This window comes from Heterobasidion irregulare, assembly GCF_000320585.1.
Source record: "Heterobasidion irregulare TC 32-1 unplaced genomic scaffold scaffold_03, whole genome shotgun sequence".
Taxonomy (NCBI): Eukaryota; Fungi; Basidiomycota; class Agaricomycetes; order Russulales; family Bondarzewiaceae; genus Heterobasidion; species Heterobasidion irregulare.
Window position 1 is genome coordinate 110,826 of NW_009258199.1, and position 20,020 is coordinate 130,845.

At 53.5% G+C, this 20,020-nt stretch overlaps 8 protein-coding genes across 8 annotated transcripts; 5 read left to right on the top strand and 3 right to left on the bottom strand.

The window, feature by feature from the left end:
- Positions 1-32: 32 nt before the first annotated feature.
- On the bottom strand, positions 33-3,010 carry HETIRDRAFT_225924 (uncharacterized protein; the record flags this gene model as incomplete). Its single annotated transcript, XM_009545050.1, has 8 exons — positions 33-1,239; positions 1,278-1,871; positions 1,931-1,955; positions 2,012-2,246; positions 2,285-2,376; positions 2,427-2,622; positions 2,677-2,727; positions 2,783-3,010. Coding segments are annotated over 8 exons (2,628 nt in total), but the record flags the coding sequence as incomplete, so codon positions are not given.
- A 1,966-nt stretch (positions 3,011-4,976) lies between these two features.
- On the top strand, positions 4,977-5,261 carry HETIRDRAFT_312261 (uncharacterized protein; the record flags this gene model as incomplete). The annotated part of the gene is made up of 1 exon (XM_009545051.1): positions 4,977-5,261. One exon carries the CDS (start codon positions 4,977-4,979, stop codon positions 5,259-5,261), a length of 285 nt encoding a protein of 94 aa, XP_009543346.1.
- Positions 5,262-6,259: 998 nt separating this feature from the next.
- Positions 6,260-7,661, top strand: HETIRDRAFT_425282 (uncharacterized protein; the record flags this gene model as incomplete). Its single annotated transcript, XM_009545052.1, has 3 exons — positions 6,260-6,334; positions 6,409-6,998; positions 7,079-7,661. The coding sequence occupies 3 exons, from the start codon at positions 6,260-6,262 to the stop codon at positions 7,659-7,661; spliced, it is 1,248 nt and encodes a 415-aa protein (XP_009543347.1).
- A 639-nt stretch (positions 7,662-8,300) lies between these two features.
- On the top strand, positions 8,301-9,660 carry HETIRDRAFT_102282 (uncharacterized protein; the record flags this gene model as incomplete). Its single annotated transcript, XM_009545053.1, has 2 exons — positions 8,301-8,461; positions 8,517-9,660. 2 exons carry the CDS (start codon positions 8,301-8,303, stop codon positions 9,658-9,660), a joined length of 1,305 nt encoding a protein of 434 aa, XP_009543348.1.
- Positions 9,661-11,514: 1,854 nt separating this feature from the next.
- HETIRDRAFT_449272 (uncharacterized protein) lies at positions 11,515-12,042 on the bottom strand (the record flags this gene model as incomplete). Its single annotated transcript, XM_009545054.1, has 3 exons — positions 11,515-11,621; positions 11,671-11,932; positions 11,983-12,042. 3 exons carry the CDS (start codon positions 12,040-12,042, stop codon positions 11,515-11,517), a joined length of 429 nt encoding a protein of 142 aa, XP_009543349.1.
- Positions 12,043-13,141: 1,099 nt separating this feature from the next.
- HETIRDRAFT_314366 (uncharacterized protein) lies at positions 13,142-15,143 on the bottom strand (the record flags this gene model as incomplete). The annotated part of the gene is made up of 3 exons (XM_009545055.1): positions 13,142-14,649; positions 14,697-14,865; positions 14,913-15,143. Coding segments are annotated over 3 exons (1,908 nt in total), but the record flags the coding sequence as incomplete, so codon positions are not given.
- A 1,138-nt stretch (positions 15,144-16,281) lies between these two features.
- Positions 16,282-16,563, top strand: HETIRDRAFT_312861 (uncharacterized protein; the record flags this gene model as incomplete). Its single annotated transcript, XM_009545056.1, has 1 exon — positions 16,282-16,563. A coding segment is annotated over one exon (282 nt), but the record flags the coding sequence as incomplete, so codon positions are not given.
- Positions 16,564-16,878: 315 nt separating this feature from the next.
- HETIRDRAFT_313954 (uncharacterized protein) lies at positions 16,879-17,471 on the top strand (the record flags this gene model as incomplete). The annotated part of the gene is made up of 2 exons (XM_009545057.1): positions 16,879-17,379; positions 17,430-17,471. The coding sequence occupies 2 exons, from the start codon at positions 16,879-16,881 to the stop codon at positions 17,469-17,471; spliced, it is 543 nt and encodes a 180-aa protein (XP_009543352.1).
- Positions 17,472-20,020: the final 2,549 nt, after the last annotated feature.

Genomic DNA, 20,020 nt, shown 5'->3' on the forward strand with positions numbered 1-20,020 from the left:
TTCTGTGGCCGATAATGATGGGGGGTCAGTACTGCCTGCAACGCGCTCCCGTGCCTTCCTCCTTGTGTGTTGAGATCAGCACCTCGGTCCAGCAGCAATCGCACGACTGTTTCATGACCACCGTCAGATGCTGCTTGCAGCGCATTCCCGAAGTATCCTCCCTGCGCGTTGATAGCGGCACCTTGATCCAGCAGTAGTCGAACGATTTTTTCGTGACCACCGTCAGCTGCTGCCTGCAGTGCATTCCCGAGATAACCTCCCTGCGCGTTGATGGCGGCACCCCCATCTAGCAGCAGTTGAACGATAGATTCGCGGCTACTGGTAGACGACGCCTGGAGCGCGTTCCCATACTGTCCTCCTTGCGCGTTGATGTTGGCACCTTTGGTGAGTAGCCATCTGGAGATGTTCAGAAATCCTGCACTGCATGAATAGTACAGAGGTTCAGGGATGGTATCGGCTTCACGACGCCATTTTGGGGGATCCCAGCTTTGATCCAAATCATACATCCTGATCCAATTCAGAAAACATGCTCGCCGGGGGAGATGAAAGAATTCTTGTGCTAAATCTTGCAGAGGCTGATGAGCGGCGGGGCCCTGCTGCTGAAAATGGGAAACCCAATGCCGTGCCGCATATAGAGCGAGGGCGACATCCGTTTCTTTTTTCATCCTGTTCTCGTCAAGCTCGTCTGTGTCGAATTGCATCAGATATACAAGGCATGTCATGGCAATTGACCTGTTGGCGAGCTCGGCATTGACACTGTAATTCGAAGCTCTGCCTGTTCGAATCCGTTTAGAGCCCAAGTATTCTTTGACAGAGAAGTGTGCTAGTCGGAGAATTCGTGCTGCGAGAGTTTCAGAGGGAAATTCAGGGCGCCATTGATCGAACGTCGAATTATCAGCGGCACCTGGACTGGTTGACAGAGAGACCAAACTGCCACATACTTTGAGCACGTCCGATAAATCGCGCATGCGGCTCTCAGAGTCGTAATGTGCCTGTCCTTTAGCATCTATCGCCACTGTGACGACCTCTGCGAGTTCGCCAAGCAGCATCGGTCGTTCTGAGAAGCACAGGAATTGTAGGATTCGATGAAATGCCTCTTGTCGGTGATCAGGGATGTTTTGGAGGATGCGTTCATACGTCTCGTCCAGTGTTTTGGGGAGAATTTTTAGGGCTGTCTTGAGATCCGCTGCCGTGACGCAGTCTCGCAGACTATCCAGTTGACAGTGCACCCATCGGAACCTTGGTACAAGGCCTCATATCAGCACTCAATTTGCGACATGGTTGTGACATCGACATACATCCCATTTGCACGTTTGACCAGAGTGTCTTTGATCAACGCTTTTTCCGTAGATCCCCATTTATTCAGGCGGGGGTCGTCTTTCAGTGTATTATCAAGATAAACCTGAATGTCGCCCTTGATGTATGCCGTTGCGTCATGAAGATCAACGTGATGAGCACGGTGGAAAGACTTGATCTTCTCCTTGATTTCCTGCACAGGCCGACTTGCAGCGAGAACGTGAAGAGGTTCCAGATCCCAGCTTTGTATGTCGGCCAAGAGTCTGAGTACAGCTGTTCTCTCTGAGCCAACGCACTCGTCCAGTCCATCAAGAATAATGTAAGTCTCGCTGAAGGAGCCGGCACTCCTCTTCAAAACATCGAGCAGCTCGCCAACTGTTGACTGCCGTGAGCCGTCGTTGGTTCGTTTGTAGAGGTCAATCAACGGACCAGGACATTGTTGAAAGAGTTGAAAGACAAGAGAATGCAACATATTTCGATGGATCAGCTTTTCGTAGTCATTGAAGTCGAAGTAGAAATACGCCAGCGCGACAGAGGAATCAACTCGAGCTTGAAGAGCTTCGATGACCGTAGAGCTATCGCACGTAAGGTGCGTCAGTAACGTTGAAAGTATGTTTCTCCATGACAGCCTCACCAAATGATTGTCTTGCCGTTGCCAGCTGTATACACCTGTCATAAAAATCTATCACCAAAAAGCAAAAGCGTATGAACTCACGTATACCATGGATCCACAAGAACGAGCCTGCGGTCTTCATCCAGTGAACAAAACCCTCTCTGCGTATGAACCAGTCGCCAGTTCCAACCTGTCGTGTTTCAATAGCTGTATTGTAGTCCGTGGTCGGATCAGGTGGCTTGAGCCACGAGTGGATCATCTGTCGAAGGCCATCATCTATGTTTTGGATCTTCAATGAGATACAGACAATAATCGTTCGTGAATAAGGATTATACCTCTGATAGTTATGGCATTATCATGAATCCCGGCAGCGACCATAGGGACCTCCCGGTTGATGAATGTTTGCAGTTTCCCCATCGCATCCGTTACCCCCGTAGACTTCCTGAAGAGTATCTTCGAGTATTGAACTAGAAGTTACCATCAGCCAAGCTATCGAGTGAATAGTGGATGCTCTTACTAAAGCGGGTCTTCTTTATCCACTTCGTGGCTACTCCGAGTACCACGAGCACCTGAGCAAGAATGTCGACAATAATTTCCTTGAATTTTTCGGTAATGTTTTGTTTGATGTAAACATGCAGACGTCCCATAAAGCCTTTGAGCTTCTCGAACATCTCGATGATCATGTCATAGTTTCCACCGACATCTTTGGCGGTCTAGATCGATGACGGCTATGAGATGCATTCTCAAACGAAGACCAGAACACATACCTTTAGCAGTACACGAATGGCAACGGAGACCGCTTTCGCTGGTGGGAACTGCTGATATTGTCAAAGTTGTATGTGGTCTCGAAACTGAGGCAGAACTGGTGCTCACAGTCGCGAGACCCTCTCGTACAACATCTGAGAACGCATTCACCATATTGAGAACTGACTCAATTGCACTTCGAAGCTTCTCGCCCTTCTTCCGATACTGCTTGAATCTATTCAGCTCGTTGTCGAGGATCCCAAACAGTGCATCAGGGGAATCGGCTCCCAGCCCGCCTTCGATGAGATAGTAGCTCTCGGTGTATTGGTTGTAGGCGGAGATCGCTCGATCCCATATTACGAGGCAGTCTAATCCAAAATGTGGACTGGGCGTGTTCGACGAAGTGGTCTGAGGGACCTCCTGGTTGGATATGGTTCGCAATCTTTCCATCGCATCCGTCACTCCCGTATTCTTCCTCAAGATTGCTTTCGAAAGCTATTAGCCGCCTTAATGAATGACCATTAGGATCTCTTACCTATCCTATTCTGCTTCATCCTCTTCGTGGCTACTCCGAGCACCACGAGCAGCTGCCCAAGGATGTCGACAATGATTTTCTTTAGTGGTTCCGTGATCTCTTGTTGATTGTAGTCACTCAGCCGTCCAATGAGGCCGTTGAGATGCTCGAACATCCCAGTGACCGTGTCATAGTTCGCACTAACATCCTTTGCAGCCTAGATCGACGACGGCATTGAGACTCATCCTCAAATGGGCACTGGAGCACATACCTTTAGCAACAGCCGAATAGCAATAGACACCGCTTTCGCAGGCGGGGATGCCTGTTATCACCAATGTTAGGTATATGTCTTAAGGGTTGGCGTAGTACTCACCATCACTAGACTCTCTCCGATAGTCTTTGAGGACACAATCACCAGGTCGAGGATGGGCAGAATCGCAGCTCGGAGGTCTGTTCTCCTCTTCTGATATTTCTTGCGACCTTGAAGGTCCACGTCAAGGAGTCTAAACAGAGCATCGGGAGAATCTTCCCCGAGCCAGCCTTCTAAATAGTCGCGCTCTGTGTCTTTTTTGTATTTCGTGAGCGCTGCTATCCAGACCTCCTGAAATTGCGATCCTGGATTTAAATTCGGCATTTTTGACCGCTCAATCGGATAGGTGAGAGGAGAAGGTGAGGGATGCTGGGCTACAGAACAACGTGTACACAGGAGACCCTAGAAACAGCCACGAGGAGCAAGCGCTGCTCCGGAACTACAACGAGTTGAATGCCATGACATTATTACACGCACAGGAATGTGATACCTTGGTTTTTACTTGACAATCAAATCGGGAGTGAAATGCTGGAACAAGTTGGGACACTCGGATTGTCGAAAGGACTATATGATTGATGACAATCAATTCATGTCCATTAGTAGTAGAAGAAAGATAGCTAGATCCTGAGTTTCGATGACACACGTCGGTCCTCAGCACTCTTCGCTCTCAGTCCCATTCGAGTTTCTGTCGCCATGAAAATGCACATTACTTACCTAGCGCTAACTATCCCCCTATGTTTCTCTTGACTATTGCCCCCAGTGTCTGGTCAATAGAATCGGAAACGTGTCCGTTCGAGTGTCGGCGTAGGTAAGTGTGACCTTGAATCATTTTCTGATGCACAGAGAAAGGACAGAAAGGTTAGGACGCTAACTCACTGCTGGTTCGAGGAGACATCACGTGCGCAGCTGATGGCTCCGCGAATCTGATCCTCAAAGTTGTTCTCCTCGCCGCCCACGCACTCGCCCTCATCGCCTCTGACGGCGAGCGGGCTTGACGTTGTCGCATCTGAGCTGTTTCAAGCAAGAACTCTCGGTTCCTGTCAATAGCCGTTTCGACCACGCAAACGGCAAACCCCGAGACTCCCATCCAGCCGAGCATCTCTCTCAACATCGGCATGTCGAACTACTACAGTGCCAGCACAGTCCACTGCTCCATCGGTGCCCTCCGTAGTATCATACCCGCTAATCGACACATCTTCCAAGGATCCTCCCAACCGTGCCCTCTGCATCTGTGTCTATTACGTCATCAGGCTTTTTATCGCCTGTATTCGCACCCGCTTCCACAGTGTACCTTCTCCCTGGAGAAGGCTAGGACCGACACAGCTGCCATCGCACAGAAGGTGCAGAGCGATGTGGATGAGGCTGAGCTCTAGGATTCTTGTGCGATAGTGAGTGCTCATTGTTCCTTCTTCCTTCTATCACCTTCATCATTCATTTCACCACTCGGCTTAAGAGCCTCTCAAATCATCTTCGTTTATCAAAACGCTGGCAAGAGGGCTATGGAAGGCAAACTTTTCTACCTCTCCAGCACTACCGATGTGCGCAACATGGACAAAGAGGCCAAGGACACTGGCTGCGAGACCTGGTACCTGTTATGCGCCCTCGATTCAACACCGCAAGAGTACACGAAGAAACAAAATGTCGAGCCTGGACGCATTAATGATGAGACCGGCACCCCTCGCTGCGCCATCGTCGACGCGTCCGCCTGTCATCCTTATGCCCCCTCTATGATCAGTGACCCTCACTGCCGCGCTGATCTTGCCATTCTCGTCTTATGCTCCTGAACACGATGTTTCGAGTCTCGGTCCATGCGCGAGGGTCAGATGCGCGAGCAACTCAGACTGCACGCGTCGGGAAGATGGACGATCCTGCGAATGGGAGGGGGAAGGCGGGCTTTGAAGAGTTCAAGGACAAGGAGACACCGTGTGTGAGTTCAGGGAGCCGTGTTGTGCTGTCTGTATGTGCGTGGTGGGGATGCGACCGTTGAGCATCGAATTGGGTTACCGAGCAGACTGTGGACATGGGTCGTTGTTCATCGCCTGCGGATTCTGATCTCATCGCTGGCAAAGCCAACTGGGTCGCGATATCGTACTACATGGCTAATGTCAGCTGTCTCTCTTCCTCGTCACCTGTGCGCTTCGCCTCCCCAGTCCCCACGCTCACTCTGTACACCGTGCAGCTGCACGGGCAGCTTTGATGCACGCTAGCGACGATCACACCGCCTGTCGTCGAGTTTGGTATACTTACGCACCGGGGGATCCGCATTTGCTTTCGAAATCTCTTCGTATCTGCTCGGGCAATCTGTGGACTTCTGTGGATTGTCTCTCGGGATTATTTTTGGAGGCCAGCTGGAGGTGAAGTTGCAAGCCCGCGGACGCTGATACAGCCGGTTAGTTTCAGCGCAGGTGTTGTGCCCGCCCCCCCTTCTCATTCCCTCGAAGCACATCGGTTCACCATTCCCCGAGCAGGTGCGCCGATGAGTTCCATGCCTGGTGGCGTGTGCATACTGAAAATAGGCGCTGTGGAAGCTGGGCAGGTGCTAGAAATGCATGTGTGCTGAGCGCTGATCCACGCACGCTGGCCAGATCCTAGACGATCTCCTCGAGAAGCATCGAACTGTTGCGACGCTGGGCTGAGCTCCAAGTCGCGATATTATAAGCATCCTCATCTCGTCTCCCCGTACATCGTCTCCCCTTCATATATAACGCGCGATGGGTACGCTCTGCATACCAAGTCCATACCGCCCATTGCCTATGATATCGAAACCAGGTCATCAGCCGATATGCGACCAGTGTGGTTTGGAACAGACCGCCGGAAGGCCCCCACTCGGGACGTGCTCGTCCTGCAAGGCGGCTTGGTACTGCGTGCGTTATTGTCGGCAGGCGCCCCGTGCAACATCATGCATGCTCACCATCCTGTTCCGTTTACCAGGGCCAAGGCTGCCAAAGAAAGTATTGGGACGTACACAAACCCATCTGCAGGCGCGTTACGCGTCGCGCCACCTCTGCCGCAACAGAAGGGCTCATCCTCGCGACCCTCCCGATCCCATCGCCCTCTCTCAAAGGCGACACGACGCAGTGCATCCTCTACCCTGGGCTGAAGGATCGCATCCTCTCTCAACCCGGATTCCCGCAGAGCATCCCAGAGCCGACGTCCCCCGCCCACCGTCTCGGCTCCGTACCGGGCGCAGGCATCGGGATGTATGCGACCCGCGCGATCGCAGCGGGGGAGCTTATCATCACCGAGCGCCCACTCCTGGTCGCTCCGGGAACCTACAACTCGCCGCGCCAGCGCGACGACACGATCGCCGCCGCGCTCGAGCGCATGTCGGAAGACGACCGCGCTGCATACACCGCGCTGTCGAACCCGCGCGATGCGGCCGTGCCCCCGCTCTTTGCGATCTGGAAGACAAACAACTACGATCAGACGCATGATCTGGGCCCGGCCTCCTCGGAGATGGCGGCTGACGCACAGCACCCTATGACAATCATTGGAAAGCTCACATCGCGGATCAACCACAGGTGCGCTTCGTTACACGAACCCACCCCTCTCTCGACTGTTTCCACCACGCCGCTGAGCGAATTGTGCGTGTGCCAAACAGCTGCAGCCCCAATGCGACCATCGCGTGGCACGTCCTGTCGCTCGCGCTTTTCGTGACCGCAGTGTGCGACATCCCCGCCGGCGCGGAGATCTCCATGCACTACTGCGAGCCCCTCCTCCCGAGCGCGGAGCGCCAGCAGTTCCTGCGCGCCAACTACGGCTTCACATGCGCGTGCGCGGACCCCGCTGTGTCGGACGTGCGGCGCGCGGGTATCATGCAGCACGGGTACTTCCTCGAGGACCGCGCCGCGACGCTCGCGCGCTGGATCGGCGACGCGACACTGCGCGACGACCACCCGACCGAGCCGCTGCGCGCCATGCTCGCGCTCATCGCGGAGGAGGGCGTGCAGGACGCGGAGATACACCCGATGGCGCTCAAGCTGCTCGTGGATGTGTACGCCGCGTGCGGGGACGCGGAGAAGCTCGCAGAGTATGCCGCGTGGTTCGCGGTCGCGGGCGCCAGTGCAATCTACGTGCCCTTGAGGAGGAGGCAGGAGATGGTGCGCGACCTGTCACGTCCCGGCCTGTATCCGTTCTGGAACAAGCGCGTGGAGTATCGAGGCCCCAACGCAGCGCGGGGCTGACGGGCCCGAGGCGAGGTTAGTGGATCAAGCGCATTCCCTGTTCATTTCAAGTTCGGCGATGGGGTGTTCGCATAGTGTAGAGCTGTAGCTGTATGGCGCGCCGGCTGCGGAGGAAAGAGCGGTGTAGGAAGTCTCGCGTGTATCCTCCTCAGTTTGGAGATTCCCGGTCGCGCATCGTCTGGATGATGGCCCATGTCAAACCCTCGGCGTCGCTGCATACATCCATTCCTCTGTGTCCTCGCCTCGAGCCATTTGGTCAATGAAAGCCGCATGTAAACACAGGGTTCAATACACTTACGCGCTGACCGAGGCAAGCTATGACCCCGCATGGCAATCTATGGCAATCGCATACGTAAAACCAACTCAGGCATGGGAACATGGCAGGCGGAGTACGATGCAAAGCAGAAGAAAGGAAAGAAGCATCGGAATGAGTGAGTAACTGCTGGCGAAGGCCTCAGGGATGTGCGAACCGGTGAGTTCGGATGTCCATTCCTTGTACAGTGCATGGTCACATTGTCCGAACAATGGCCTCCTAGTGCCACATTGCGGCAATAGCCGAAGACTATATCATAGCTTGTTTCAGCGCACGTTACCTTGCAGACTCCCCATCCTTCCACTCACATCCAGCAGACGGCATCAATGGGTCAAGAGTGGATACTTCTCAACCTCGACAAGCGCCAGATGACCAACTTATACAAACGCGAAGACCTCTGGGGCAGAGGTCTCGTATTTCTCGACAGCTTTCTCTTTTACCGTCCGGTCTATCTCGCCGACCTCGACGATGTGAAGCAGCCTGAATCGTGAGCGAGAAACTTCTGTTATGACTTCTCAACGCGGCTCTCACCTTCATGAAAGTGTCGGACAGGTCAAATCGACCCCGAGTGCCACTGTTCATGCCAGCGAATCACCTTCCGTCACATCCCAGAACAAGCGCAAGTCGCCCAGTGACACTCATTTAGACTGCGATGACGGAGGATTCCATCTCTCGAAGCGCGTAAAGTCCACATGCACTTCCAACAAGTTCTCGTTCTCGCCCGGCTCGAATACGGCACCTACCAGCACACCTTATCTTTCCCTCCTACCAGCCGAGCTCATTGATCGGATCTGTACCCATCTTCCCGACTACGTCGAAGTCACTATATTTGCTCTGACTTGCCGTCGACATTGGCAAATCAGCCGCCGCCACATCCGGTCCCGCCTGAAACTATTGTCTGATTGGGCAGGCGATCGACTCATCTGCATAGGAAGCTACGCCAAGGACCTCCCGCCTGGGTTACTCACAGCTGCTGAAGAAAAAGAGTTGGAAATGGGCCTTACACATGCCGAGATCGTGGAACGCTGGGGAATTCAAGACAAGGAGAGCGATGACAACGACGGGAAGACAAAGCGAGTTAGCCTTTATGACCTCGCGTGTGCCCGCTTCCCGAGGCGGGTCGACATTGATTTGGTTAAGGAGGTGAGAAAGAAATTGGAGCACATGGACGACCACACTTTAGAAGTCTACAAGACCTGTGATCTGCTTCTGAGCCTCACCAAACCATATTACTCGTGCGAGAGGCATCACACACAACTACCGATAGGTGGGCCCGAGGTGATCGGTTTGCGCCAGGTGTACTGGAATGCGCGCTCTAGGGGGCCTAAAGCCGAGGATGAAGAGCAATGGGCTGTCCTGCGAAACCTTTCTCGGCGCGAATATGTGCATAGCAAGGCAATCCAGGAGCTCAAGGATCGCGATTATCGACAGGAGCCTGAACGGGCTGTGCGTGATCTAGAGTCGTTTGGGTTCGGTGAAGTGCTCTGCTTGCGCTCGTTCTGGTCGCAGACCGACGAGAGATCACCTTACAGCTGGGACTATTCCCGTGGTGTTTGGACTGGGCATCGGTTTGATATCGTGCTGGAGCAAGATCTGGAAAAGGCGATGGAAAAGGAAGAGTGGAAGGATGTGAGCGAGGAAGCGTTAGCGGAGGTGCTCAAGGTATGCCTGACAGGATATTACTGAGAAATCTGTTGGTACATGATTGCTAGGTTTCAATAATGGCATCAGTATCTGTCTTCACAAATTGCTGACGTGGAGCCTGAACAGCACATCTGTATTGAACGGTACATCTGTATTGAACGGTCGAATTGAGCAAGAGCGATGACCCCATTTTGTTTGCATTGATAGCGAGAAGAGTGGTATGAACATCGCTTCACATGAAGATGAGTACTCGTCTGAATCAATTGATAGACAGAGATCGTGCTCGATTTCTATGGTCTCCTCTTCCGCCATCCAAACCCACTGATTTTCCAATGCACAGCCCTTCCTAACTCAACATTCCCCACCCACACGTACTTAGTTACTCTCTTCCACTCCTCGTGATAAGATTTCTATGATTTTGGCACACTTGAGATGCAGTTAACGACGCATGCCATGCCCACTCCGAACGAGGAAACAACAAATCAAGGGTTTCTGATCAAAGGATGATTTTTTAGACATCTTCTAAGTACTTGATGTCTGCGAGAGATTTACATCGAGTGTAGCTTGTAGGTGCACGTAGGGAAACCTTCCGGCCGAGAGGTTCGAGGAAACGTCACGTGCAGCGCGTACTAACGACGGCTCCGCGAATTTGGTAAGCCCTGTCGCTCTCCTCGTCGAGTCGTCGTCCACACACTCGCCCTCATTACCTCTGACGACGAGCGCTCCACGCCGACGATTTCAGTGCATCCTATACAAGGCGTCAACATCCTAGATGAGTTTCTCCACTTCTCTAGACCGTCAAGTGTTCTGAACAGACAGAGGCCCCCTCCGCACCCGCACCCGCCTCCATATCGCGCGCCACATCTACCTTGAGAAGACAAAGACCTACACAGCTGCCTACTCTCAGGAATTTCAGAACGGCCTTCAGAGATATTTTTGGCTAGTGCTCTCCTCTTCTTATTCGCTTATCTTTATTCAGCCAAACAACATCTCAACAAGGTTTTCATCGGTCATAGGCAAAAGCGCGCTTCGACGAGATCAAGGGAAAGCTAACAGTATCTATGCGCGGTTATATATATAGCAAGCTTGAGACGGACATAAACTAACCTGACTTGCTCCGCGAATTGTGTTGCATTGCCCATCGTTCTCCTCGCCACCATACTGGTAGTCTCATTTCAAGACCGCTCACCTTCACATGGTGAAGGGGTCGGTTGAGCCTAACTACACTAGCCCTCATCTGCATCACGTCCGATTGGGAGCGAGCTCAACACTATCGCAGCCCTTCACACGTCCACGCGTTGTCTCGATATGCCGCCAGAAGGCCTGCTTTTTGGGTTCCAGTTTCCATGTAGTACAGCGCAGCGATCTCTTCCGCCGTGCATGTACGTGCACTTGCAGAGTAGGTCATACTTGCGGTGAGTATACCTGTCCTCATTCCTTCTTTGTTCGGTCTTGTCTCTGTGCATTAGGTTAGACCCTTACTTTCACTAGCGGATCTTGCATTACTCAGAGGCGACCGGGCGGAAATCCAATGCGCTCCTTCGGTTTGTCAAGCGAGGTAAGCCTTTGCCTCTCCCTTCCTTCTCTCCTCCCTTCAAACACCTTTTGACGGCCTCTTATCGTCTCCGAGTGTTTTGTGTAACTTAGGGCAGCACATCGTTTCCCTGACTATGGTGCGCTGTACGCATGAATTGGGTCGCGCGACTCGTCGCAGGGCCTTCGATGTGACCACGAAAATCAGACTGTGTGCAGACTTGAGGCTCGACGAATTCACTGTATGCTCGAAAGCCGGCAGTCTCGGCGGGACGTGATCATGATATGATGGAGACGCGTCGGACACCAGTCGCGATTTGGCTCTGCCATGTCGCACGCGCTCATCTGTACGGCCAATTTCGGCTATGCGGGCGTGGGCAAAGTGGTCGCCATGAGGGGTAGTGCCACAGGACGCTGTGCACGGGCAACGCGGGCGCGGAGGACAACGGCACGATGCGCATGAAGTACCACTGATCGCGTCAACGGTGTCGTCGACGCTCGGGAGCGGCACAGTCGTACCCGCAGGCGGCTCAGGCGTGCTGGTTATTTGAATTGCGGTCGCGGTCGCGCAGGGAACGGTGGTGGTGAGTTGGTGTAGCTGGGGTGAAACGAGACGGAAAATCTCGGAGATGAGGAGCGCGTACGGCTGGATAACCGGGTGGCCAGGGGCGCCGCACATTAAGACGGTGGAGGTGCCTTGGGTGGGAAGGGACAAGAATGGAGGATGATGAGCGAGGATGGCGGGAAAACAGCGCGGAGGAGGCGGGGGAGGGTTAAAGTTCTATCAAGATGCAAAAACAAGAGAGCGTAAAATCTCAAACGGGGACACACATAGCTAGCCGCCAACGCCCGGTCATCGTCGTGGATAAGCCACAGAACGCGCTGATCCATGACCGAATCCGGACGAGATGGCAATGCGAGGGTGGTGTGGTGTTGGACGGTAGCTGAGAAAGCAAGGAAGGGAAGGAAAGAACCAGGTGAGGGTGGTGCGGAAATCTTGTCAGTGTGAGGCGTAGAAGACCGCGGTGGTGTTTATAGCGTCAAATGACCCAGATGCAGGGAAACGGAGGCGCGCGCTGGTAGATACCGCGTTGAACGGTGAGAGGTAGCAAGTCCGCCGGTTTCAAGACCAGATGAAGGCGCCATGTATTTTATCTGGAGTAAAGAAGGGAGCCCGCACGCAGCTGGCCAAAGGTAAGCTCCAGATGAGCAAGACGATAGTCGAAGAAGTGGAAGAGCGGGCGAGTGAGACGGGCGAAGGGAATTTGAAGGGAGAGAAACGCGGATGTCGAGGTCGCGCTCAGTGCGCACGTGCCTGCTCAGGCGCTCCGATGCGGGCGCTTCCGGGTGAACAGTCGACGGCCGGAGTATACAGGCCTTGTCGTCGTCGCTGCTCGTCGATGGACTCGATGGTCGTTCTATCTACCCCCTTTTCCCTGCGCTTGACGCGTTCTGCTGCTACTTTATCGACAGGTAAGACTTTGCTGGACTTTGCTGGACTGGCAGGCGCAAATAATCTCACATCCCACCTTGCTGGAGGACTTTGATCACTCTTTGATCTTCCTCTCTGCCTCGTCCCTGTGCCCTTCGCCTCCACACTCCCCTCGCTCACGCTTGACGTCGTATAGCTGCACTGCCAGCCCCGAGCCGCAAACTACCTCACTGGGTCGCACGATGCTCACGAGCAACGCGAGCGTGGACAACAGCTTCATGATGAGGATAATTCATCAACCGAGTGTGCAGACTGGATCGTCGACATGGGTTAGAAAGCAGGATGGATCGGCCGCGGCGCTAATCGATACGTCGAGATCGAACCCAGTTAAAGTGCAGGGTTATTCACAAAAAACTAAGCGGTTCAATATATATATATATATATGCAGTGGTAGCCGGGTAAGTCATGATATTTGTCGTCATCGTGGAGACTATCGCCAATTATTCCCTCCCCGAAAGAGGGACAACTACCTCTATGATTTCCCCTCCTACTAGATGTTCAATCCGACTCATCTTCATCCGTATCTACATCGTCCCCTTTCTCCACATCTGCATTATTCACATTCGTCGCGCTCACTGCCTTCGCAATCAGTCCGTGTATCTCTTCCAGGTGTTGTTTCATCAGCCATGATTCCACCGCCACCTCATCGCACTTGTCAATGGGGCATATGATATCCTTCTTCGGCTGCGACATCTTCAGGCCTGGGAACATCATCGCGAGCTCGTTCAGGCGGTGCTTCTTCGTCCTCAAGTGCTTGGTCACCTCCGAGGGCCTCGTGAAGCCTCCCTTGCAGATATGGCACCCGACCCCGTCCGGGTCGTATGGGGTCTGAGGAGGCCGTCTGCGCTTTATGGGGCGCACGCATGAGGGCGCCGTCGACGAGGACGAGCCCGATGTCTGAGCAGGGGCTTGTTTCTTCCTTTTCGGCTTGGAGGTGGATGGCGCCTTGGATGTCGTGCCGGATGCCCGAGGCGGCTGTTTTTTCTTTTTCGGCTTGGAGGTTGATGGGATCTTAGACGATGAAGTCGTGCCGGATGCCCGAGGTGGCTGTTTTTTCCTTTTCGGCTTCGCAGCTGATGGCACCATCGACGAGGTGGACGATCCGGATATCTGCAATGCGTTCGCGACTGAAGGGAGTCGACCGTCTGGGGGATATGGCACTGCGCCGAATATGGGCGCAGCGACAGGGAAGGTGAAAGGCTGGGGCTCTGCGGCACTGGTGTGGAGCACCCGATAGGGCTCTCGCATTGTTGTTGAGTAGCTGGGCTGTGGCTGTGCGAAGGATGCACCAAGGCTGCTCTCGATAGGCATTGTAGGCATTGACCGCAGCAAGAACGGATCCTCTTCCTCGGCGCTCGTCATCCTTTGCAGGGAAGGGTCGTAAATCATCGATGGCCCTGTGATGAAGGGAGGCCGAGGAAAGTAGACTCCGTTTTCTGTCGGTATATGTGGCATCATGTCGAACCGCTGACGGCTCTCTGGCGTTGCACCCCATGGCAGCATTGGCACGTCCTGTTGGAAGGTGGGCTGTGCGCCAAATGAACTGAATGAATGAGGAATGGCTTGATTGTTGTACCCGGCGCTCATATACGGTGCCTGCGGATGATACGGATGCGTCGCTGGCGCGGCTGTCGATGTCATCGTGGGCCAAGGCCCTTGGATCGACGATGGGACAGTGACTGGGACTGCATCGGCGGCGAAGAAAATTTCCTCGCCGCCAAAAGTTCTTGTTGTTTCGTTGTTGTATCTGAGGGCATTGCCCTCGGAGGCTTCGTAGGCTGTGGCGAACCTACTGGAAACTGGATGTGCAGACGGGGGGATTTGCTCCCCTGCGCTTGCACTTAGCCATCTCTTGTGCTTGGAGGTGGACCATTCGACGCCGTTATCGTCTAGCCGCCTCTTCCTGCGGGCAATTGATGGCAGCGGCGCCGATTCGTTCGCCACGGAGAAGTAGTCCGTAGAGGTCTGTGTGAACGGCACACGATGAGGAGCGGGCCACAAGCAGTCTGGCACTGATCGAATACGTTAGTGTCGATGTCTCGAATGCCACAACAGATTTCGGGTGACATACTCTGCGAAAGGGCTTGTGGGGCGGCAGTAGCATACCGATCATATGCAGGAACGACCCCGGATGACGCGGCATTGGACGTGAAGGCAGAGAAGCCTTGGTTGTAAGCGTAGTCTTGGTTGGGCGCGCTGGGATTAACACAAACGCCGCTCTCCTGAAGGGGGTCAGATTGGTCGTATGTATTGCTTTCGTGAGACGTACCTCCAAGATCCGCATCAGTTCGGCCTCTTCGTTTGACCCTTCGGCTGGGAGCAGGTCTACGCCAGTCCAGTCGTGTCCGTACGGCCTGGGGTGCTCCTCGAGGTTGTGCATGTCAGGGAGACAATCGACGCCAGTCATGTCCAAGGGGCCGTCGGTGCCCAGGATTGGCACTCCATCACGGAGTTCTTGGAAGACGGTCTCAGTGAACTCGTCTAGGTCAGACATAGTTATCAAAGGTCAGTGGGATTGGGGTATTGTCGGGGTGAACTGAGTAACAGTTGGATGTGAGCTGTCCCATCGTCCTTCCTCTGCCCGTTCTCTTATACTGACCCTAATCGCCCATGGACAAAGGAATGCATATGCCCCCAATCTACACGCGGCCAGAGGGAACGACTGCGCGATCTACGAAGCCTCACCGGCGCTTTGTGCTGGTGATTGTGGCAGAGGAACGTGGCGCCTCGTCACGAACAAAGCGAGACTTCATTTAGGGTCTCCGAGCGTAGTCAGAGCTGTCTTCGATCGCTCGATTGTGAATTCGGGCTGTGGACAATGACACCTGGTCTTGATTCCCTCCACAGCCTGCTCTACTTCGAGGAGTTGCGGTTTGTATCAAAGAGAGCACGCGATTTTGGTCTGCGCATTGGCTGTTTGTTACCAGGACGTTACATCTCGATCATTGTTGTGGTTGTCCGGTGGTACACAGGCTCACCTTGCTTTCTGATCCAAGTAGCTCTTTGCGATCACTCGTAAGTTTCTGTGAAGAGCTTCAGTTTGTGGCCGCGCAATCGGAGATTCCGGTGGCATCTCGAGAAATGCCACATCGAAGCTGTGTGTTTGTGGAAGCTTTTCCTCACTCAAATCCGTCTTTCTGCAGTGGAGCCTCGGTGACCCGGAGCGAAGTGTCGCCGCCGCTTTCTCCGATTAATATCTATTCAAAACGTGTAGTGAGTGGTGGTCGCAAAGGTTGACACAAGATATGGGGCTCGGATGAGCATTTCTCGTACGATACATGGCCACATTGTCAGAACATTGGCCTCCCAGTGACACATTGCGGCAATAGCCGAAGACGATATGGTTTGTTTCAGTGCACGTTACCTCGTGGACTCCCTATCCTTCCACTCACATCCAATGGACGGCATCAATGGGTCAAGAGTGGGTACTAATCAACCTCGACAAGCGCCAGAGGGTCAGCCTAAGCAAGCGCGAAGATTTCTGGGTTGGATATCTCGGGTTTCTCGACAACTACCTTTTTTACCATCCCGTTCATCTCGTCCATTTCAACGATGCGAAGCCGCCTGAATCGTGAGCGAGAAACTTCTTTTCTGACTACTGACTCGGCTCTCACCTTCATGAAAGTGTCGGATAGGTTAATCGACCCCGGGTGCCACTGTCTATGCCACTGAATTGCCTTCCATCACATCCCAGAACAAGCGCAAGCCACCCGATGACACTCGTTCAGACTGCGATGACACAGGATCTCATCCATCGAAGCGCACGAGGTACACAGGCATTTCTGATAGGCTTTTACTCTCGTCCCACTCGAAAGCGGCACCTCTCAGCACGCCGTACCTATCCCTCCTACCAGCCGAGCTCCTTGATCGGATCTGTACCCATCTTCTCGACTACGCCGAAGTCACCCTGTTTGCCCTGACTTGCCGCCGATATTGGCAAATCACCCGCCGCCACATCCGGTCCCGCTTGAAACTATTGTCTGATTGGGCAGGCGATCGACTCATCTGCATCGGGAGCTATGCTGAGGACCTCTCGCCCGAGTTACTCACAGCTGCTGAGGAAAAAGAGCTGGAAATGGGCCTTACACATGGACTACTTGGGAATTGAAGACGAGGAGAGCGATGACGACGACGACAAGAAGACAAGGCGAGTTAGCCTTTATCTCGCGTATGCCCGCTCCCCGAGGCAGGTCGACATTGATTTGAGTGAGGAGGTGAGATGAAGATTGAGACGCATGAGCAACTGCTTTTCAGAAGGCTGCAAGAGCTGCGATTTGCTTCTGAGTCTCACCGACCCCTATTACGCGCGCAAGAGGCATCACATACAACCGCAGACAGGTGGGCCCGAGGCGGTCGGTTTGCGCCGCCAGGTGTACTGGAATGCGCGCTCTAGGGGGCCTAAAGCCGAAGACGGAGAACAATGGGCTGTCCTGCGAAACCTTTCTCGGCGCGAATATGTGCATGGCAAGGCAATCCAGGAGCTCAAGGATCGCGATTATCGACACGAGTCTGAATGGGTTGTGCGTGATCTAGAGTCGTTTGGGTTCGGTGAAGTGCTCTGCTTGCGCTCGTTCTGGTCGCAGACCGACGAGGGATCACCTTACAGCTGGGACTATTCTCGTGGCGTTTGGACTGGGCATCGGTTTGATATCGTGCTGGAGGAGGATCTGGAAAAGGCGATGGAGAAGGAAGAGTGGAAGGATGTGAGCGAGGAAGCGTTAGCGGAGGTGCTCAAGGTATGCCTGACAGGATATTTATGAGAAATCTGTTGGTACATGATTGCTAGGTTTCAACAATGACATCAGTATCTATCTATACACATAACTGACATAGAGTCTGAAAAGCATGTCTGTATTCACAGCCAGAGGGAGCAATGTCCTCGTTTTGTTTTTATTGATAGCGAGCAAAGCGGCGTAAACCTCGCTTCACACTGATGTCTTGTGAAGACAAGCGCATGAGCACTCGCCTGAATCGGTTGATAGACAGGGATCATACTCAATTTCTATGGTCTCTTCCACCGTCCAAATGCACTCATTTTCTGATGAACGACCCTCCCTGATACAGCATTCCCCGCTCAAACGTACTTAGTCACTTTCTTCCACTCCTTGTGATAAGCTTCGCGCAACATTGACACCCTGATCGCAAAATTGAGGTGCACTCGGAGGCGACCGGGCGGAAATCCAAGACGCTCCCTCGGTTTGTCAAGCGAGGTAAGCCTTTGCCTCCCCCTTCCTTCTCTCCTCCCTTCAAACACCCTTTGACGGCCTCTTATTGTCTCTGAGTGTTTTGTGTAACTTAGGGCAGCACATCGTTTCCCTGACTACGGTGCACTGTACACATGAATTGGGTCGCGCGACTCGTCGCAAGGCATTTGACGTGACCACGAAAATCAGACTGTGTGCGGATTTGAGGCTCGACGTAATTTACTATATGCTCGAAAGCCTGCAGTCTCCGTGGGACGTGATCATGATATGATGAGGACGCGTCTGGCATCAGTCGCAATTTCGCTCTGCCATGTCGCGCGCGCTCAGTTGTACGGCTAGCGTCGGCTGCGCGAGCGTGAGCGATGTGATCGCCATGTGGGGTAGCGCTGCTGGACGTTGTGCACGAGCGATGCGGGCGCAGAGGACAGCAGCACGGCGCGCAGAAAGTGGCACCGATCGCACCGACGGTACACCGCCTTCGTTTGAGATAAAGCGGAGATTGGACTAGGCTCAACCAACCCCCTCCCGAGCGCCGAATACGTGAATGTGAGCGCTCTTGGAATGAAACTAGGGAGAGTGGGCGAGGGAGAGCACGCGGATGTCGAGGTCGCGCCCTAGAGACATCACGTGCACCATTGATGCCTTGAGCGATCTGATCATCTCGTTGTTCTCCTCGCCGCCCATACACTTGCCCTCACCACCTCGGATGGTGAGCAATCTCGAAGTTGTCGCATCTGAGATTTATTAGGCGAGGCTTGCGCATGCCCCTCAACAGCGCCTTCACCTCCTCGCAAACCTTATACCAATAGAGGTCCCCGCCCGACCATCTCTAAACATCGGCGTGTTAAAACCATCACCAGCGCAGTTCACCACTCCATCAGCGCTTTCCCAGTCTCATCTCTTATCCTTCCCATATACTTGAAAGATATTCTCAACCTCACCGCGAGCAGATTCTCTTCCGCATCCATGCCTATCAGACATTGGACCGATTTTCTCTTGGATCCTCACCCGCCTTCACATCGCACACCTTCTCCCTGAAGCAGGCTAGGACCGACACCGACACCATCCACCAGGAGGTGCATAACGCTGCAGATGATGCTCTCTATAATATCTTGCACGGCGGTGAGTGCTTCTTCTTTCTATCACCTTGATCATTTGTTTGACTCGGCTCAAGAGCCTCTCATATCACATTCGTCTGTCAAGTAGACACTAGCAAGAGGATTTTGAAAGCAAAATTTTCTACCTCTCCAACACCACCGATGTGCGCAACATGGAAAAGCGCGACAAATAGGCCAAGGACGCTGGCTGTGATCCCCGGTACCTCTTATGCGCCCTGGATTCAACACCGCAGAGTACATGGAGCAAGTCGAGTTTTGGACGCATTCGTTGTGAGACCGGCACCCCTATTCGCGCCATTCTACATGCGTCCGCGTCTCATCGCTGTGCTTCCTCTACGATCAGCGATCACTAGTGCCGCGTTCATCTTGTCATCCTCGTCTTCTGTTCTTGAACATGCTGGTTCGAGACTGGATTTCAGTGCGAGGGTCAGACGCGCTATTACCTCTTTATGGTCAAGCTTTCTGGTGTCGGGGATCTCATGGATATGCTCATCGAAACAGAAGACGCGCTTTGAATAGTTAAGGACAAATGCACACCGTGCGCGGACCCGGGGGACCGCGTTATGTCGTCTGTATGCGCATGGTGGGGATGTGGCCGTTCACCATCGCATCGGCTCACCGACCAGAATATAGTCAGACTATAGAGATAGGCCGTTGTTGATCGCCTGCAGATTCTGATGTCATTGCTGGCGAAGCAGGTCCGGGTCGCGGCTTCATCATACATGGCCAATGTCAGCTTTCTCTCTGCCTCGTCTCCTGTGCGCTCTGCCTTCACAATCCCCACGCTCACTCTCTACGCCGTCCAGCTGCACAGGCAGCTTCAATGGTGCAAACTACCACGTTGGGTCGCACGATGCTCACGAGCAACGCGAGCGACAACAGCAGTAAGATGAGAACGAAGTACCCTCCAAGTGCGAGGCAGCCGCTCATCGACACTGGTCGTGTTGAGATCAAACCCAGTTCAAGTGTGGGTTGTTCACAAAAGAGGAAGAGAATTCAATATATATGCATTGGTAGCCAGGTATGTGTCGCCAACTTTTCTCTAGCTTTAAGAA